At 41.8% G+C, this 18,472-nt stretch overlaps 1 protein-coding gene across 5 annotated transcripts in view; it reads left to right on the top strand.

Annotated features, from left to right (window-relative positions):
- SPTLC3 (serine palmitoyltransferase long chain base subunit 3) overlaps positions 1-15,941 on the top strand; it is a 189,743-nt gene extending 173,802 nt beyond the window's left edge. For all 5 annotated transcript variants that reach the window (XM_015857154.2, XM_015857148.2, XM_015857153.2 and 2 more), the window contains 4 exons: positions 545-671; positions 10,824-10,959; positions 11,811-11,940; positions 14,136-15,941. In XM_015857154.2, the coding sequence (XP_015712640.1) occupies positions 545-671; positions 10,824-10,959; positions 11,811-11,940; positions 14,136-14,249 (507 nt within the window). In that variant the 3' untranslated portion in view covers positions 14,250-15,941. The remainder of the gene's footprint in view (positions 1-544; positions 672-10,823; positions 10,960-11,810; positions 11,941-14,135) is intronic.
- The last annotated feature ends 2,531 nt before the right edge of the window (positions 15,942-18,472 follow it).

Here is an 18,472-nt window from a genome sequence, read left to right as displayed (position 1 = left end):
ACCTACAGCACAGCAGTGCTTTTGCTAGGATCATGGTTTGTGCCCTTAGTTATGCAGGGAAATGTTAAAGCAGCTCTAACATGACTGGGCCTGTCACGCTAATAGGAAGTTTATGTTGTAAGAAATGTATATGCTAATAGCCAAAGACAGATTCCAGTAGGGCTACTTTCCCTGTGTTAGGTCTTATGGCAGGGAAACTGTGCTGTTGTTATGTAGGTTTTATTTCATTCCCATTCATTGATGGACTGAGCAGTATTTTAAAAGTGGCTCTTCATTGGCCTTTAAATGATTTTGGCTTCTTTATAATAAGTCTCAGCACATGCACATTGTTTTATTTCAGCTGTAATTGCCTCACTTCAATTGCAAAGTGCTTGCGCTTGCCTAATGTTTCTTCAGGCTGTCTATTAATGGGAGCAGCCAAGAAAGTAAACAGCTGGTGAAACCTCCTCTTTTTTTTGTATGTTCTCACTCTGTGTTAGTTAGGAGGGAGATCTGATGTTTGGACACCTCCAAGTTCATTCATGCATTGTTTCCTTTGTCTAAGGGCCTTGTGGACTTTTTACGAGCTCATTCTCACAGTGCTGTGTACGCCACGTCTATGTGCCCACCTGTGGCAGAGCAAATCATCCGAGCAATGAAGTGTGTCATGGGGTTAGATGGAACAACGCAAGGTAAGCTATCCTCTTCAGCCTATCCTTTATTTCAATTACATCTATGGTGTACAGGTGCACACAGAATGTCACCCAGAAGGAAACTGAGAAGGTAATGCAATACAAAGGGCATCATTTTTACCGTACAATTAATATCTAGATTATCATCTTTTTAGGTGCAGTCACCTATACTGCTTTTTTTGAGTTTGTATTGTCTTTGTCAGCAGTACCTGAGTATCACATCATTGTGTAACATGCAGATGCAGATAAGACTCTGCTGTGAATTGCGATCTGTTTTATATTGGCCCAGCAGGGCTGTGCTGTTTTCTCTTACTGAGCACAGGACTAATAGCAGTTCTGTATAATCCCTCCTTGGTGGGTTTGACTGAGGGTAAGCTGAAGTTGGAAAGGAAAAAAGGTATGTTAGAAGATGCAAGGTAACACTTAATGCACTGCTCTGCATTATTCTGTTGCAGCAGCCTGGAAGTTGGTTTCCAGCCATGATAGATGAGACTATTGAGATGTTCATCACAGCCCTTCAGTGAGGCCTGAGTTTTCAAGGCCCCAATTAATGAAAGAAGGGACACAGAATCCAGTCTCAGTGCCAGATTCTGCTGAGTCCAGTAACAAAGTGCAGCAAAATTCCAGTGCAATGTGTAGACAATGAGGAAGTGATGCTTTTGCCATTTTGACAGAGAGGGAAATTTGGAAACTATAGTTACCCCCCCTCAAGTGGAAAGGTCAGGGCGATGTATGCTGATGTCTACATCCTGTTCCTTGTAAGAGACCAGCTCTGACATGTTTCTTCTACCTTGGGAATTGTGTGCAGCCCATCGTGCTGTGCCCTGGACTGGTTGTAGGAAATGCTGCCGTCAGAGGGCGGCCTTACACTGAGCCTTTCCAAGAGTGCCATACTCGGGGCTCTCCTAGATGCTGCATCTAAGATATCAAACACACAGAGCATTTCCAAACCTCCAAAGCCTCTTACAAGTGACCCTCAGCTAGCATGGTTCTGCATGCAGCTCAGTGCAGGCTAATAGAAAGACATGTCTCAAGACAGAGCCTTTTAATATATGCATGTCAGGCTGTCTTAGGACTGAAGAGTTTGCAATGTCTTCTGTTACACAAACGATGTTCTTTAATGACATGGTGTTTGTATTTGTGCTTATTAAGCAAATACTTTAGTAAAGAAATTGGTGTTCTGTTTATTCTTCACAATTTGTCTTGTAATGCAAAATGCAAATAAATAGTAGAACAAATGAGCAAACAAACGCCATAGCTTAGAGTGTTGTACAAAGGCTAGCAAACTGACTGTGATGTGTAAAACACTTCTCGCCCTTCTGAGCCAGACTCATTATTTTAGTCTGCTTCGTTTTCTTTCATGTGGGCCTTCCTTCATTAGGCTGTTCTCTGGACTACCAAAAAGAACACCAAAATACAGGAAGAGCTGTTGTGTTGGCCCACACTACGGTGCTGCTTGGGCGTACAGAGAGAGGATTGCGGTGACTCAGAAAGCAATGGAAGAGAGCAAGCTCTACTTCCACTCTCTTCAAAACTTTCTTCCACAGGATGTCATATGGTATGGAATATCCCTCTAGATAGTTTTGTTTCCAAGGACAACAGTGAATGAGTTATTTTGGTCTGCTGCCATAGAGAATGGTGAACCTTGAGTGTGAGCTCTCCTTGTGGGAGCAAACAATACAAAAGAGTAGGGGTAGTTGAAACTATACAGTGAGTAATACCGAAGACCAGAAATGCAGTAGTACTCTTTGCATTCTATCGTGGTTTGTATCCAAATGATTGATCTCACATATTTTCTTCTTTATTCTCAGTTGTTAAAAATAGGATTGATTAGAAGGTCAATCACAGAATCATAGAATAGCTTGGGTGGGAAGGGACCTCAAGGATCATCAGGTTCCCACCCCTCTGGCACATGTCATGATAATGTGATGTCTGTATCCTGCAATTCAATCATCTCAAGCTCAGTAAAAGAGATTGGGAGCATAGTGCAAAGATCTGAACTATCTATTATGGTTATATTCTTCTGCCATGTTTTCTGCTGTGCCTTGAGAGAACAAAGAGTAAGAAATGTTGGATTAGGAGAGAGCAATCATTCCCTTGAAGTTGATGAGCACTGTTATTTCTGCCTGGCAAAGAGGTAGACTGGGATCATTGTGACAAAGTCCTTTGTTTCTTGAGTGACTTTTATCAGAAAAGAGAATGACAACAAAAATTGCACAGGTGTTTTCTCTTTCATGTAAAATCATACTTTTAGTAGAAGTTCAAGTCCTGGCATTTTTCAGTGTCATGCTTTACAGGACTCTGAAAATCAACGACATTTGGAACAAAGCACATTGATTCTTGGTAGTGTAACATCATAGATATTATCATAGTTCCTACAGTAGAGTTGTTTAGAAGTGTATGAACTTGTGGCAGCTGTGTTTCCATGAGTAATGTCATAAGGCAGCAAGTTCCACAGTTCAGCTTATACAGACTCATCCTTCTTAAAACTTGGTGACCTTTTCATCTCACGTGTCCTCATTTATTAGAAGATATGGGAAGCAGAATTTCCCTTGGCATTGACTTGTAGTATAAATATTCTCTATACATTCTCCTTGTGGTTTCTCATTACGCCACTGGAGATACCTCGGGAAACTGAGCAGCTGCCTTAGGGGTTTTAGCCCTGCGTTGAGACTGTTGTTGCCTTAGAGAGCTTGGACCTATGCAAGTGTCCATGCTCACTTGTTTGCAACACAGCTCTTCCAGCTGTGACCTTGGACCTTTTTTTCCTCTTCTGCCCAAGAATACCAAAAGCATATTTTTATGCTTTAAATTTCATAGGTAAAGAATTAATCAGACAGAATTTCTTAATCGCTAAATAAATTATAGTGGTATGAAAGTCAAGTTGTAGCATTTCCAAATGCCTTGCTTTTCTACCTGATGCATGGCATACAGAAATTTGTCAACAGCAACAGGCACTTTCAAGTGTTCTTATGGGACACTGCAAAACTTAAAGCTATATCCTCAGGTAACTACAAGTCTTCATTAAAAGGTAATTCCTGACGTTGTTTAGACAGAAAGTGTTTCTTTAAAATGTCACATTCCTTGCAGTTTGTGATGATTGGGTTGTCTTCTTGCAACTACTTGTTTTAATTTCTGTTTGTAGCAGATTATGAATTCTTGCATCTGAGTGCATTCAGATTGCAAAGGAGCTGCAGAACACTGTTTTCTGTTTTGGCTTGGTATTAAGAGGATCTGGTTTTAAAAGGTTCCTTTTTAAGATGTTTCCATCTGCCTTAGATTTTTGCATAACTGGAGGACCAGCTTCTTAAACATCTCAGTTTCCAACATTTTCCGCTGCTATCGGAGCTCAGCAACCTTTTGAGAACGTTATCTTTGCCTTAGTTTCATACCATGATAATTTGGCATAAGCCGTAACAGAGAAGGGCAGCCTGGAACTGCTTTCAACCATTCTCCCCATTCCTAGCCCCTTTCTCGTGCCCCATTTCCTTACACCAGCACCAGTGTTCCTGCAGCCATGCAGTGAACTGAGTCAGGGAACTGATCTAGCTGAAAAATAACTGACGTCCCCACAAATGGTTAGCCTACAGCCAAATGGTTCCCAGAGCCAGTCTGCCATATGGCTGCATGAATCTTAGTGCCAGGACTTGAGCAGCTGAAGCCAAGGGGAACAATCCCATTTTCAGAGAAGTAAATCTGTGCCAGACTCAACTGATCATGAAGCTGTTTTGTAAGCTGTAATTCTGCAGGCTATGCAGTGACAGACCCCTTGAACCTGCTTGAAACAGCTCGCAGAAACAGGCAGACAAGAAAAAAAAACAGCACATAGGTTTTTACTGTTCCCTCTCAGATTCTCCCCTGCTTCATTCTGAGATGATTGCTTCTCTCGGGTCTCTGTCATGCAGAATACTTGAATCCTGCTTTAATTTTAAGTTTGTTATTATTCCCAATAAGTATGTGCCTGCACTGAAGCAAATTTAGCCCTGATTTGCACAGCACTGGCTCTGTGACTAGTGGAGTATGACAGCGAAGATGCTAATGTTGATAATACATTGTTATGATTGTTATTTGTCTAAGCTAAACATCACAGATGTTCTCACAGCAGTGGATGATGAAACAGGGCTAAGTGGGACATGCTGTTCCAGTGGAGCCACCTGCTGTGTGATCCACCTTCTAAAGGAAGCCAAGTGTATCCAGGGACAGTCCATTGATATGACCAAGAAGGGAATTTGGAATAACAGTATTTACAGCGGAACCTGTAAGAGCTCTGATTGATCAAATCCTGCCTTTTTGGAAGCCACTTTTTCCATAGTCAAAGTTAAACCAGTTCCAGGTCCTTTACCTGCCCATGGATAGGACTCACTGTGTTCACAACCAAGCATTAACTGCAAGCAGAGGAGGGATATGATGAGCCTGTGAGCTTCTCAGCACATGCCAGCATGCAGTCTATTGGATGATTTGCAGCCTGCCCCTGGCAAAGAAAGCCACGCTTTCCCAGGGACAGCAGGACACAGCTGCCATTTAAGGGTATCTTTGCTGCTGAGACCCAGCATGAGAAGCCTTCCTCCATTCCAGATGTTGCTTGCCTGAGTAGTCCAGCACTGTTTTCAGCTAGAGGAGCATGAAGGAGAGAAGCTTCTTTTCTAACTGCATTTAGATCATTGGTATTTCAGAAACACCTTGTGCTATCACCTCTGTGATACAGAGGGGGCACATGGAGCACTGGCTGGCTTTTAGCTGAGAGACAGATGTGCTTTGAGATTAATCACCTGTGCTGGGAGTAAATAAGGCTCAGACAAGGCTGCCTGCTCTGTCCTCATTTTTGTGGGGGACAATGAATGCTGACATTGAGTATCTGAATGTAGATAAGGTGCTGGGTAGGTGTAGTTGACTCATTTGAGACATAAGGTAAAAATGACAGTATTTGTACAATCTCTCCTCTGTCTGGTTCAACTGGCATTGCCACTTTTTCTGCCTGTAGTCTGCTCTGGAAAGTGTTTTACAGCAGTTTGCAGTTAAAATTGGACCAACTAAGTAAGTCCTTAAGGGCTTGTTTAGCAGTTGAATTAAGTTGAAATTGCTAGGTTTACAGTTGGCATTAGGTTGGAGGAGAAAATGTCTTCACTTCTCTCCAATTCATTGCAAAGTTATTTTTTTATAAAGATTTTTTTATCTGAGAACATATTTCCTTTAGGCACCCCAGTTTTATAGCGTTCTATTGGTGATTTAATGCACATGGAGGTACATGTGTGTTACTCTTATAATGGAACCAGAGGGGGGAAAAAATTGTCCATCTGCAACAGTTTAGTGGGAAAGAGCTATTGTTTTCCAAATTTTTTTTCCAGCCTATGCAAGTTTGCTTTCTTACTATCTAGTTAGTCAAGAAGGGCGGGGAGTCGGGTTCTGCATCCAAGGGACGCAGATTGAAGAGACACGTTGACGTTGGTATGTAAAAGTTTGATTGTGTGACTAATTATCAAGGAGTACCCAATGAACCAGCAGCTGGAGGAGATTAAAGCAGGTGGATTTGTGTCCCGAAGAGTCCACTGAGTGCCAAAGAAGAGTGCAAGGTGGGATTACCTTCTTTGGAGTGATTTCAGGAAAAAAATAGTTCTCCTTCAATTAAAATGCACCTGAGATCTGGATAGGAAAGTTTACAGGTTGCTTATTCCTGTTTTCAATATACCAAGTCAGACTTTCCAAGGTTGGAAGCCTACAGGAAGAGTTCAAAGGTAGCCTGTTTGTGCAAGAACTGAAGGCAGCCAGCTTCTCCCTTATTAAAACCTTGCAGGAGGAAAAAGCAGACGTCTCTGGAAGAGGAAAACAAGCTTTTGTTTCAAAGAGCTGATAGCTTTACTACCTCTTCTGCTGCCAGGATAAGGTCTGCAGCTGGCATAAGTAGCACAGCTCTGCTGAAGTGCGTGGAGCTGTGCCAGGCAACACCCGCCTGCAATCAGGCCCTCAGGCCTGCAGTCAGGATGCCTTCCTGCTGTCAGACTGCTGAGCTGCTCCTCACTGCAGGCAGGTCTGTAGCCTAGACCAGCGTACCACTGAGCGTCCCATGCTTCTGCTGCTCCACATGGCTCTCTTAAAAAATCTGTTGCTTCAAAGAAATCATGAGCAGGCCATCTATCTTTTATCATTCCCTTCTCTCTTGCCTTCTCTTGGTTGTTGTTGGTTTTTCTCCTAAACTAAACATTATTAATTGTGAGCCTTTGAAAAGCTCACGGAGATTAATGCGCTAAACCTGGCAATATGCAATAGTGCATGACAAATAAAATACCACCATTTTTCCCAGAATCTCCAACACCTAACAATCTTGAAGTCATATTTTAGAGCAAAACATGTGTAACAAATGTAACCTCAGAATATACCAGCAGTATACCAGCAGTACTGTACAAGTAAATAATACTGTATGTAAGTACAATCCCAGTAGCCTGGCTATGTATCACTTTAAGTTCCAGGCAATACTTAGATAACCTGTGAAGCTTAAGAGTCCTTTATCCTTCAGCATTCCCTCTTTATGTCCCTTATAAATTCAGCTAAAAGAACACGTGGAGCTCTTAATAAGGTCATACTCAACCATAGCTGCAAACTCGGGAGCATTAGTGGGCTTCAATTCAATTAGCAAAGGGTTGGTTTTCCTTGTCCAGGCTTTCTGTTCTCTTTGAACATGTGCTGTGTTGTGGTTCACTTGTTTTAGGGAGTCTAACGACCTGAGTATCCTCCAAGCTGTGCTGTAGACTATTTGCATAGGCTATGGAGGCTGTAAATCTAAATCCTCAAGAATTTTGAAAACTAAGAAGTTCTGAACAAATATATTTGCTGAGGCTCTGATCCTGTCGTTAGTGCTGTACAGGCAAATTCCTGCCCTCAAATAGATGCAGTTGTATCCTTTTAGTTCTGACTCTGCAGATTTTTGCTCATAAAAGGAGGTGGTTAGCAAGACTAAAAGATGCAAGATCACAGCCTCAAGAATCAAAGAAAATAGTTCTTAAATAAAGTGCCTGCGATTAAACATACCACAGTGAGATTTGGTCTAAGATCTAATTCTAAACTGAATTCCATCACTTTTATGCTGATTTAATCTGTAGTGTAGGGGGGGAATGGAGCCAATGAGACTAAAATAAATGTTATGCTCAGATCTGCCTTCATTATCTGACATTGGAGGGTCCCATATAGGACAGGAGAAAGCACTGAAATACAGTTGAAAACTTTAAGGGTTTTACTGCTCTTATCAGGACAGCGCATAAGATGGCTATTTATATGCTGTGTGTATGTGGTCTCTGACCACAGAACTTCACATAAGAAATGAAAGTGTTGACACTTGGTAAAGAAGTAGGTTTTTCCCAGCCAGCCACCCACCAGTGTGTGTAGCAATTGTCCCCTAATGTGTTTTTTTTCCCCTCCAGATATATGTGAATGCTCTGATCTTTTATTAGGGTCTTTAATGCATCTCTGCAAGTGACATTACTATTTTGAGATGTTTCTCAAACACTGAAGTGGCTCTTTTGCATCAGCATTGGCTTTCTTCAAATGGGTTCCGTGGGGACTTTCAAAAGGGTATCCATCCCATCACCAGCTGTTCGAGGACATGGATTTAGCAGGGTAGAATTGCAAAAGGAGGTGTTTGACATGTAGACATTGCCAGAAAACACTCTTTCAGCTGCTGTGTTTCTTTTGCTTTGGAGTCAAGGTTCTTGGTACCTAAAAGAAAAGAAATGATCAGCTCCTATGCCTTGCACATATGGTTTGATAAATACCGAAGGGCCTGGAATCTTGCGTGGCTGACACTTTGTTTCCAGCTTTGTGGTAAACAGCTGAATAGAGAGGAGAAGGCAGCAAGTATTAAGCTGCATCCGCCAAGAACATCTGCATTTATGAAAACTTTCCCTAATTGAAAATCTAGTAGTATTGAATGCTGAACATTTGGAAACTAGCTGAGGGGCAGCTAAGATAGCAATAGGCAGCAGTGGCTGTGAGCCCCTAGTTCAGGTCACCCCCCCACCCACCTCCCTGTGAAGTGGGTGTATAGGAGACATTAATAAAGCCCTAATGAAAAGGTTCTGTCTTCAGACTCCAGCCGCATTGTCCTGAAGTTCTTCTTTCAGCCCCTTTCCATTGCCACCTCCCCTGCCTCCATCTCTCCTCCCCACTATTTCCTCCTGGTTCTTTGCAATCTACTACACCAGAAATATTTTTGGAAATACCACAGACTATTGTTTTTATTAGTGACTGGAAAGCTTTGTAGTAGGATGCTTTTGTGTTTCATTTGTTTTCTTTTCTCTGGCACAGCTGTTTCTGTTTTAGCAGCGTTAGAGAGATGGTTAAACTATTTGTGGCCTTTTCTAACCCAGCAGATCTCTTCCACTGAACGCTTTAAGCTGAATGACTGAAACTGTAACTAACAGGTTGTCTGCGTGGGCAGTTTGTGCATGAAGTTACATACTCACTGGTTTTATGAGGTCTTCTAATTTGTTCGGCAAGTCCCACTTTCCCTATAAATTTTCCAGCCAGAACACTGACAGAACCTTCACTTGGGAAGATACAGAACAGATGAAGCAGTAGATCTTGTTCAGACCTACGTGCAATCGGAAATGATTAGTGGAGAAAAAGTTTATGTAGGTATAGTGATCCCCACTTCATCCAGGAGGAGAGAGGAAGAAAAGGCACAGCAGATGCTGCAGCAGAATGTGGTTGGAGGACAAATCTGCTAAAGGTGGTGTGCAGCAGGTAGAAGTGCCTGAGTTGCAGCTGCGGTTACAAGGAGCAAGATGCGACATGAGGAGCCAGGCACCTGATCAGGGAATGGTGGCAGCAGAAAGCTGTAAATGAAGAATGAAGGCAACAAAAAGGAAAGTAAAATGAAAAAGTAAATGGAGAGTGAAAACAAAATACACCCGTGCAAAGGGAATGTAAAAGCAAATGGAAGAAGAGCAAATGAATTATAGTGGGGACTTTGGTGTTTGTGCATGGTGAGGTGATCTGAGTAGTTCTGGAAGTATGAGCTGGTGAACAGGAGGAACAAAAGATGATGTAGCTGAGATGTCCCACTAAATCCCACTCTTACCGCGTGTTCCTAGCACATCATCTGTTGTGGGCACAAGTGCCTGCACAGTGCCAGTGGTTGGAGAATCAATCTGCATGACAGTGCCATGGCAGTTTTCTTTCTGGCAGCATCAGGCAGGTGGAGGACCTGGCTTGATTCATTTTGTGACTGTGAGAGCCCAAGACTGGTGCTGGGAAGGCAGCTGGAAGCAGCAGTGTGTGGGTACGGGCTAGGGGGTCCCTGTCAGCACCATGCTGCATTATAAGAGCAGCGTGTGGATCAGCCCACTGATGAAATGTAATGTGGGTAGAGTGGGGAAAGAGCGTTCTCTAGCCCCTGCCTACAGTAATGATGAGTGTGGCTCTTCCCTTTTGTTTGCAGTGGGTAGGGAGGCCACTGTGCTTGTCAGAGTTTGCTTTCTCAGTGACACTACAAAAGAAAGCTGAGCTGATTTTTCAAGCACACTTTCTCTGCTGTTTTTGGTCATTTTCTTTCTTTTTTTTTTTTTTCCCTTTTCTTTTTTTCCATTTAAAATAATTGTTTTCAACTCTTCTGTCTGTTCTGCTGGAGGACGTATCTGTGGATTAGTGACTGAATGAGGGCAATGTAGGAATCAAAATTTGTGTCTGAAATGTTTGAAAAACTACAGACCTGCAGTGCACTGAAGCACAGCACAGCAGTGGCTCCAGTCCCCAGGAACCAGGGCAAGTCTGTATAGTGTCTGCAGCAGGACCTGTGGTGCATGCTACAGGACATGACTGGTGTGAATACAGTAGTTCAAAGAAATATCGAAGACTAGGCAACACAGGATTTAAGACGGCATATTTTGGATCAATTAGAATTCCTTATAAAATCAGACTTCTTGCCACAGAACTAGAGCTTCTCATTGGTTAACAGTTGTTCTTACTGCAGTAAGGTCACAACTGGATATAATTCTGTCATTTACCTACTCTGTAAATGCTTGCGTGTAGCTGAGTGTTGCCCTGTGAATGTGAATGAAGCAGCAACATGTGTATCTCAGTTGAACTTTCTGAACAGTTACCTACAGCTGTTTCCAGCCCATTACCTTTGCACTGACTGTTCTCTTGACTGACACATTTCAGGGCTCCAGAGAGTGCGCCAACTAGGGAAAAACACCAGATACTTCAGAAGAAGACTGCACGAAATGGGCTTCATCATCTATGGCAATGATGATTCTCCTGTGGTCCCGTTACTCCTTTATATGCCTGGTAAGATAGGGTAAGTACTGAAAACACCTCATAAGCAAAACCAACAGCATTCGACTTTGAAGGTTACTTGGCATAACCTATGAAAAGTGTAGTTGGTTTTGGTAGATGTTTCATTGGAGAAACAGCATCTATTAGGTGATTTTATGGAATGACATTCCTGATAACATTTAGAACTTGGATTTTTTAACTAGTAATCCTTGAAAGGAATAAATAGCCTTTGATGTATGAGTCAGTTTTAGTAGATTCTCTTTATCCCCATCTGATATTTGAACAGACTTTGCACAGAGAAGAAGTTTTACCATTCAGTACTCATTGAGCAGTGCTTATACCATGACACAGATATGATGAATGTAGTGGTCAGCATGCAGGGAGATTTTGCAGGTCACCTGCTCTGGGTCTAGCACACACCTTGCAGAATGTTCCTGAACAGGCAGAGCAGTTGTAGGTGCAACTAAACCATCACACAGTTTGTTTGATTCCTGTTGATGAGCTGGAAACAAGCTCCCAAACCTTCCAAAGGCCCAACTGCTTGGGGACTGCAAAGGCCCACTCATTTTGATTTGCACTCAAAGCCTTTGATTGACATGAATGACCCAGCTCTGCTCTGCAGTACTTCCTCTGCCATGGTATCACCGATATTTGACACTCACTTGGCTTTGAGAGCTGTTAAAAAGCAAACAATTTGGTCCTACTGATAAAATTCTGGCTTTTATTGAATTCAGTGAGAATGTTCCCATCCGCTTCCATTAAAGTCAAGATTTTTACCCATCATTTTATTACACTTGAATGTTTTCTCTCTGTGGTCAGTTTATTGGAGGTAATTTACTTTTGTTGTTTTTTTTCTCATTCTTCCCTCTGTAGGGCTTTTGCAAGACGCATGTTAGAAAAAAATATCGGGGTTGTTGTGGTTGGGTTTCCAGCTACTCCTATCACAGAGTCCAGGGCTCGGTTCTGTGTGTCAGCTGCACATACACGGGAGATGTTAGACACGGTAAGTACAGATGTCCTGCTGAAATTAACTTCAGATGCCAAGGGGGCTGGGAGGAGCTGTGTCTTTGTTACTTTGAATCGCAGTAATTCATTTTTACATTTGTTTTTCTAGTCTTGTCACTTGGTCTTTAAAGGCATTGTAGCCTTATATATTTTATTTTAAAATACAGATCATGTGACAGTTAACTTACTATGTTCTTCTATTTCTAGTAGTGACCAAATCTGTCACTACTAATGAGGACGTACATGAAAAGCACAGCAAGACAAAAAAGTTAACTGCTAGGTCAGAACTATCAGAGTAGGAAACCTGAACTGATGAGCAGTGATTGCAAATGGGTTTTTCCATGCCCCTATGTTCATTCTGTATTTCTATGTGTTTCCTGAATTGCAGTAGTACATGGGACAGCCTTGGGGGTACAGATGGAAACTGCGAACTGTATTTGGAATGGTTTAGACCTAATGAGGTTTAATGGGTGCTGTCTGTCCTCCTTCAGCTCTGTAACTTTCTCTGACAGCAGAAAAACTATCAAGAATATGTTGAGACTTCCATCTTAGACCCCCCATTCCAACACAGTCAGAAATGTGTGTTGGTTTATTTAAAACAAACAAACAAACAAACAAACAACAAAAAAAAAACCTTCAACATTTTCCATCTCCCTTTCTTGCTGAAGGTCTTTTTGTCTTGGCTTTGATATGCCTTCCTCATTCTCAGAATAAACCAACTTAGAGGCAGGCAGTGCTGAGGTAGCAGTACATTTCAAGATTTCCTTTTCTTCTCTTTGCACAAGTATGATACTTAAAGGAAAAACAAACCACAAAACCAACCCTGTGAACACAGAAGGCATTTGAGTAGAAGATGCTGCTTCTTCATGCAGGCAAACACCCATGCCTGCAAAGAGCCTTTGAGTCCTGTTTGCATCCTGAGATTCATATGGTTTTGAGGTGGGAGCCCTGCCTGGCTCACCAGCTCCTGTGCCAATGCGGGCCTCTTTCAAACAACACTGAGAAATCTGCTTTGCATGTGTGCAGTGCAAAATCCCTGCTGCTCTTAAAGGTGCAGTAGTTATTAGCAGGATGCGATGTCATAAAATCACATAGAGCAGGACATAGTTATGTACATGCCTTGGTCACTGTCACCTCTTTGGCTGTACAGATTTTGGTTTATGTAACTGGTAGAAAGCAAGGAGGTTGATCTGAATATTAATCTTTTGAAGTTGCTGCTTTGCTTTGCTTCCTTACCACCCACTCCAAGTGTCAAGCTCATTACATCTGTAAGCCATCACTGCTTGTTTGCTACTCCTACCTGCACATCACTGCTTTCTGGTGCCAGTGACAGCCTGCAACATTCCCCAGCTATCCTTCTTGAACATACTGTGGTTTTGCCTTGGAAATTGGAGTCATTTCTGTACTATTTGTGGCATTCTTTAAATGTCCTTACATTATGGGGGAATGGAAATGCCCTGAGTTTAATTACACGCAGACTGAAAGGTTTTCTTAGGGCAAATACTTTGTGAACATTCCTAAATCCAGTGTAATAACAGGTAACAAGCAAAATGAAAACCTCCTCCTCCCTTTGGCAAAACTTGCTTTCAGTCTTGGTCTGGAGTTAAGAAAAGGAAAGATCCTCATAAAGGGCAAGCTCGCAAAAATAACTCCCTTAATGATTTTAAAAGCTATCTTTCTGCATAAGCCATTATTGAAATACTTCTCTCTCTTCTTGAGCACGTTTCCTAATGTCCTAACAGAAACAGGCTCACAATCAAATTTGCTGTTTTCTTTGCCAGAAGGCTTGCAGTGCTTGAGTGTGGTTAAGATGCTGCGAGATGTTTAGCTGCTTTTCTGTGATGTAGCGCTCCCTGGCTACTTTCTGAATCTGCTGAGAGCTGGGGACACAGCTCAGCAAATTGCAATGCAGTTCTAATGCATTACTAACTCTGCCTGTGCTGCTAATACAAAAAAACAGTGGAATGCATTAGAAATACCTAAAACTGTTCCAGGTGTTTACAGTGAGTCTGATTAGCATTGCATTCTGAGTCTCATCCTAGTAAATACATTTCAGACTTCAGGATCTGTTTTGCCCTCCATACTCTGCGTGATGGCTTTATGGCCCTGTTCTTCTGCTGTAAAGTTGAAGATTGGTAGTCAAACTCCATATCTTTTCCCAAGAGAACTGACACAGTGTGATGGTTCTTGCAGGTTTTGAATGCTCTGGATGAATTGGGTGATTTTCTACAACTGAAATATTCACGGTTTTCCAAGTCATCGCATCCTGAACTGTATGAAGAAACTCGGTTTGAATTTGAAGATTAAGTTTTCCGCCCATGAAGAGAACATTATGATGCTATGAAAGGGGGGAAAACCCAAAAACCAAATATGAATGCATTTCTTCCCTTCTAAGGACAATTTTTGTTTCTCAGTTAATTGAAAGGAGGGAAAGCTTGGTTTTTGCATTTTATTGTATCAAATTTCTGTATTTAAGAGACTGAAATATTGATACAGATTTGCCTCCCAGGAGATCTGTTCTTCTTATGGTATTTTTTATGCAGAATGAATGCATCCATTGATCATGTTGCTAGCGTACAGCTTTTGTTATGGCCCCTTTTTATGAAGAGGCTTCAGATAGTCCTAATTTTAACTGAAAGAATAAAGGTTAAAAACCAAATGGATTCAGTGTAGTATGGCAATATAACTGAGCTTCATCAGTGAAATTGAATTCTGTCTGCTGAAGAGCATAAATCAAGACATCGCTGTGGATTGCTACAGAGCAGAAAGTGACTTCTTAACTAATTTGCCCTATTGTGCCTTTTTCCAGGGGCAAAAAAATAAGTTAGAAGGCGGCTAATGCTGAGAACACGAAAACTTAACTTACCTCATCAGATATTTCTGACAACAGATTATGGGACAGGGGAATTTCTCCTCCCCTCCACAGACCCTTTCTCTGTCACTTGAATATACTGTAAGCCTCATATTATACAAAAGTCGGGGCTTAGAAATAAAGAAATGCTTTTATTCTAATGCATTTGACCTACAGCTTTCCCCATCTTATCACGACGAGAGCTCCTCAGCAGGCGTGCTCCCTTTTCATGTAGCAGCAGTAAATAATTTTAATAACCATTTAACTTTCCCGTAAAAACCTTGATCAAAACAGTCAGATACTCGCAGTTCACAAACTGCAGATGACATTTATGAGCCCGTTCCTAAGTTTCCTGACCTACTTATGGGCTTAATAAATTCGCTAACAAGTACATAATGCCCAAGCTGTTAGTTATACAGAACGTGACGTTCAGGATAGCATGAGCAGTTCTCCCAGCTGTTAAATTGAGAGCTCCGCCATTCCTAACTGTGCTAAGGTCACCCACCTAATAACATCTCTTGAAATGTTCTTGTCTGGTTTATGCGTGGTCAGGGGTTGTTTTGCTTGTCGAGCTGCAGGCTTTTTGAGTGGTTTATTTTACAAATAATTGATTATGTCATCTGAGAGGAAGACGTCCTTGTTCTCCTTTCCACTGCTCAAGTGACAAATGCTCAGAGACGCTTGGAGGAAATGTTGTAGTCTGCAGCTTCCCAGCAGTGCCTTCAGCAGCAGAACTGTCAGCCTCGTGTGGGCTGGGTCGTTGGAGGGAGATTGTAGCTTTTTCCCTTTTCTGTGGTGTTGAAAAGTGGTTCTGCAGCTTTAAGAATGAACTCCAAACCATTCCACACTATCAAATGTCATTGTAAACACATCAGATGAGAGATGTTTAGGTTTCTGTTGCACAGATGTACCACACTTTCATGTTCTCTTGAAAGCTGTGGTGTAAACTTAACCCACAGCTGCAATATTAGATTTAAGAACAGTACAATTAAATTGCGGAGTACCAATTACACTATATTACTCTCTGCTTGTTAAAGCTGCTTTCAGGATATAACAAGGCTGATTGGTTATGAGGGGCCACTTTTTGTTGGGTTTTTGTTGTTGTTGTCATGCAAGTTAATAAAAATCCAGTGGTGCTATAACTTTAAGAACTGATTACAACACATTCCATGATATCAGATGTTGGCTTTAGGAAACATATATCAAGGGCTAGGGCGGGACTAAGTGGTGTCATATGATTCTTTGCTCTGGTAGATAGTCTTGAAAAGCATTGCAGAGGTCCAAGGGAGCTGCGTTTGTGGATGAGAGCAAATTCACTGTATAAATATTAAAATGCTCAGACACGGGACAGGGAGAAATTAGGAAAAGTGGACTTTGTCTTTAAGTAACCTGGCGATTTGTGATTTACAGCTTTGCTACATGCGGGGTGAGTGCACTTACCGCAAAGGAGATGAGCTGAGAAATTGCCACAACCTGTTCCTCGAGGAAAAGTACTGAGCGTGATATGTTGCATTTTGATCTCCATTGCCGAACATCTGCGGCCAGATCCTCAGTTGACTTCTGACCTTCCATCTTGGGGTGTCTGGCCGTAGTTTATATTTCAGCAAGCATTATTACACATGCTGTTGCAGGCAGCGTGCTATTTTCCTCAAAGAGAGGCCTGAGATTGATTAAGCTACAGAATGATCATTTTTTTGTCCCCCTATAGGGGAATGTTTTCTGTCTAAGGCTGAATTCCTTGTGCCCTCAGAACATTACTCTCTCTCATATTAAGGAGACAGGACAGCTATTTTTCAGAGACTGCTGGTTGATTTATCATATGCTTTCTTCTGATTTCTTCCATCCCTTACACATTAGAGCAAGTACGGGCTGACTATCCCTGCACTTGGGGAACGTTCTGGGAGAAATCCCCGCCCCACTGGTGCAATAATACAACCCAAGGAACTCCAGACTCTTAGATTTTTCCCCATGAGGCTGAGTTATGGTCTGGCACTGGTTGTTCTACCAGTGTAATTTCAGTGGAGATTTTCCAGATTTACATCAATTTTAGTAGATTTAGAGCTGATCACCACTTGGAAGACCCTATTTTAGCTAGCTTAGGGAAAAAAAAATAAAAAAAAAAAAAAAGATGGAATATTTATTAAGGAATTAGCACATCTAGCATAAGGATCACATTTCCTGCAATATACTCCACCTTCAACCATGAATATTCTTGGGAGACGTAGTTCTCTGTAACTGTATTGGAGGGTCTTGAAGAACTGTTTTCAATAAATAAGAATTGCTCAAGTTGCCATATTTTAACCCAGAGGAAGCGTAAGTATGCACACACCAGCTTTTTGCTGGCAAACTACAATCCCAGCATCTTGTTACCTTACCTAAAATCTCAATTGACATTCCTGCTAGGGAAGACTCCAGTTTGTCTGTTTGACAAAGCAGCTGAGTTGTTTGCTCTTTCCTGTAGATTTATCCCACCTCATCTTTTAGAAAGCCTTAATTTCCTGAGCTTATCTTATTTGTCAAGGTGGTTTTGCCACCCACTTCTCCCTCTTTACATTACTCTTTCTTTTCTGAAATGTGTTACCACTGGACTGTAGGCATTGCCTCTCTGCCTCATTTTCCTGTTATCCTCGTCAGCTCCCTCATACTTTAATCATCCATTTTCACATAGAAGTTTCCTGCTGCTGGTGCTAGGTTTCTCAGCTGCACCACATCTGAACTACACAAGCTGATGAACCAAGAGTGGGTTTGACCCATTACTCACTCAGGTGTAGATCAGTTTAAACCTTGCTTTGAAGTCAATACTGTTAGTTTAAACCTGGAGCAACCATAAGGGAAACCTGTCAGTGTGAGGTGAGCTGCCTGCATCTGTTATTGGGGGATCTGAGCACCGATATCTCCAGACTGTTTCACAGCTGCTGCTCTTCACAGAGGACCATGATGTGGGATTCAATTTATTTAAGGTAGGATTTGAATTTTCTTTCCCTCTTTCTTCTTTTTTCTAAAATGTGTTTGCTTGAAGGAGCATTGCGTATTTCCCTGTCCTGCTGAGATGGGGAAAAACAACAATGTAGGAAAAGCAGCCTGCCTTAAAAGTATTTCCTTAATTATGTGTTTTCTAGCCTCCTCAGAAATGCAATAGCAATCAAGTAATATACGATAATCTGCTTATTATCTGTGCTTAAAGTTTAATTGTTCTTCACATTGAAACACAGATCAGGACCAAATCTTAAAGAAGCCACACTCCAGGTTGAGAAATGACAGATGCCATTCCAATATTGGTAACTGAACATTCCAGACTCCAGGAGTTCAGATCCTGATGTTTCCTTTGTCTACTCATACATCCAGTGTTGGTTGTGCTTGCTGCAGGCCAGTCGCACTCTCTCCATTAGTAAAACGGAGATTCAGACCCCTCAGGGCAGTTCCAAAATAACCACACAAATGACCACATAAAATAGGAATTCAGCAACATCAGAATGAGAGCATGGGGTCTGAATTGGACTGGATGCTCAGCAGCCACAAAATAGCTGAGCACGTCTCTTTTGACTCACTGACGGGACATAGCAAGGGAGCAATGATAAATCCAGTTTGTCCAGTGGAAAGGTAATGGAGAGGTAAATGATCTGGAGAGACGTGGTAGTACAGAGTCTCAGCCTAGATTTAAGTGTGTGCAAACCATTTT

This window comes from Coturnix japonica, chromosome 3 (genome assembly GCF_001577835.2).
Source record: "Coturnix japonica isolate 7356 chromosome 3, Coturnix japonica 2.1, whole genome shotgun sequence".
Lineage (NCBI taxonomy): Eukaryota > Metazoa > Chordata > Aves > Galliformes > Phasianidae > Coturnix > Coturnix japonica.
This window is presented reverse-complemented; position numbering and strand designations above follow the sequence as displayed.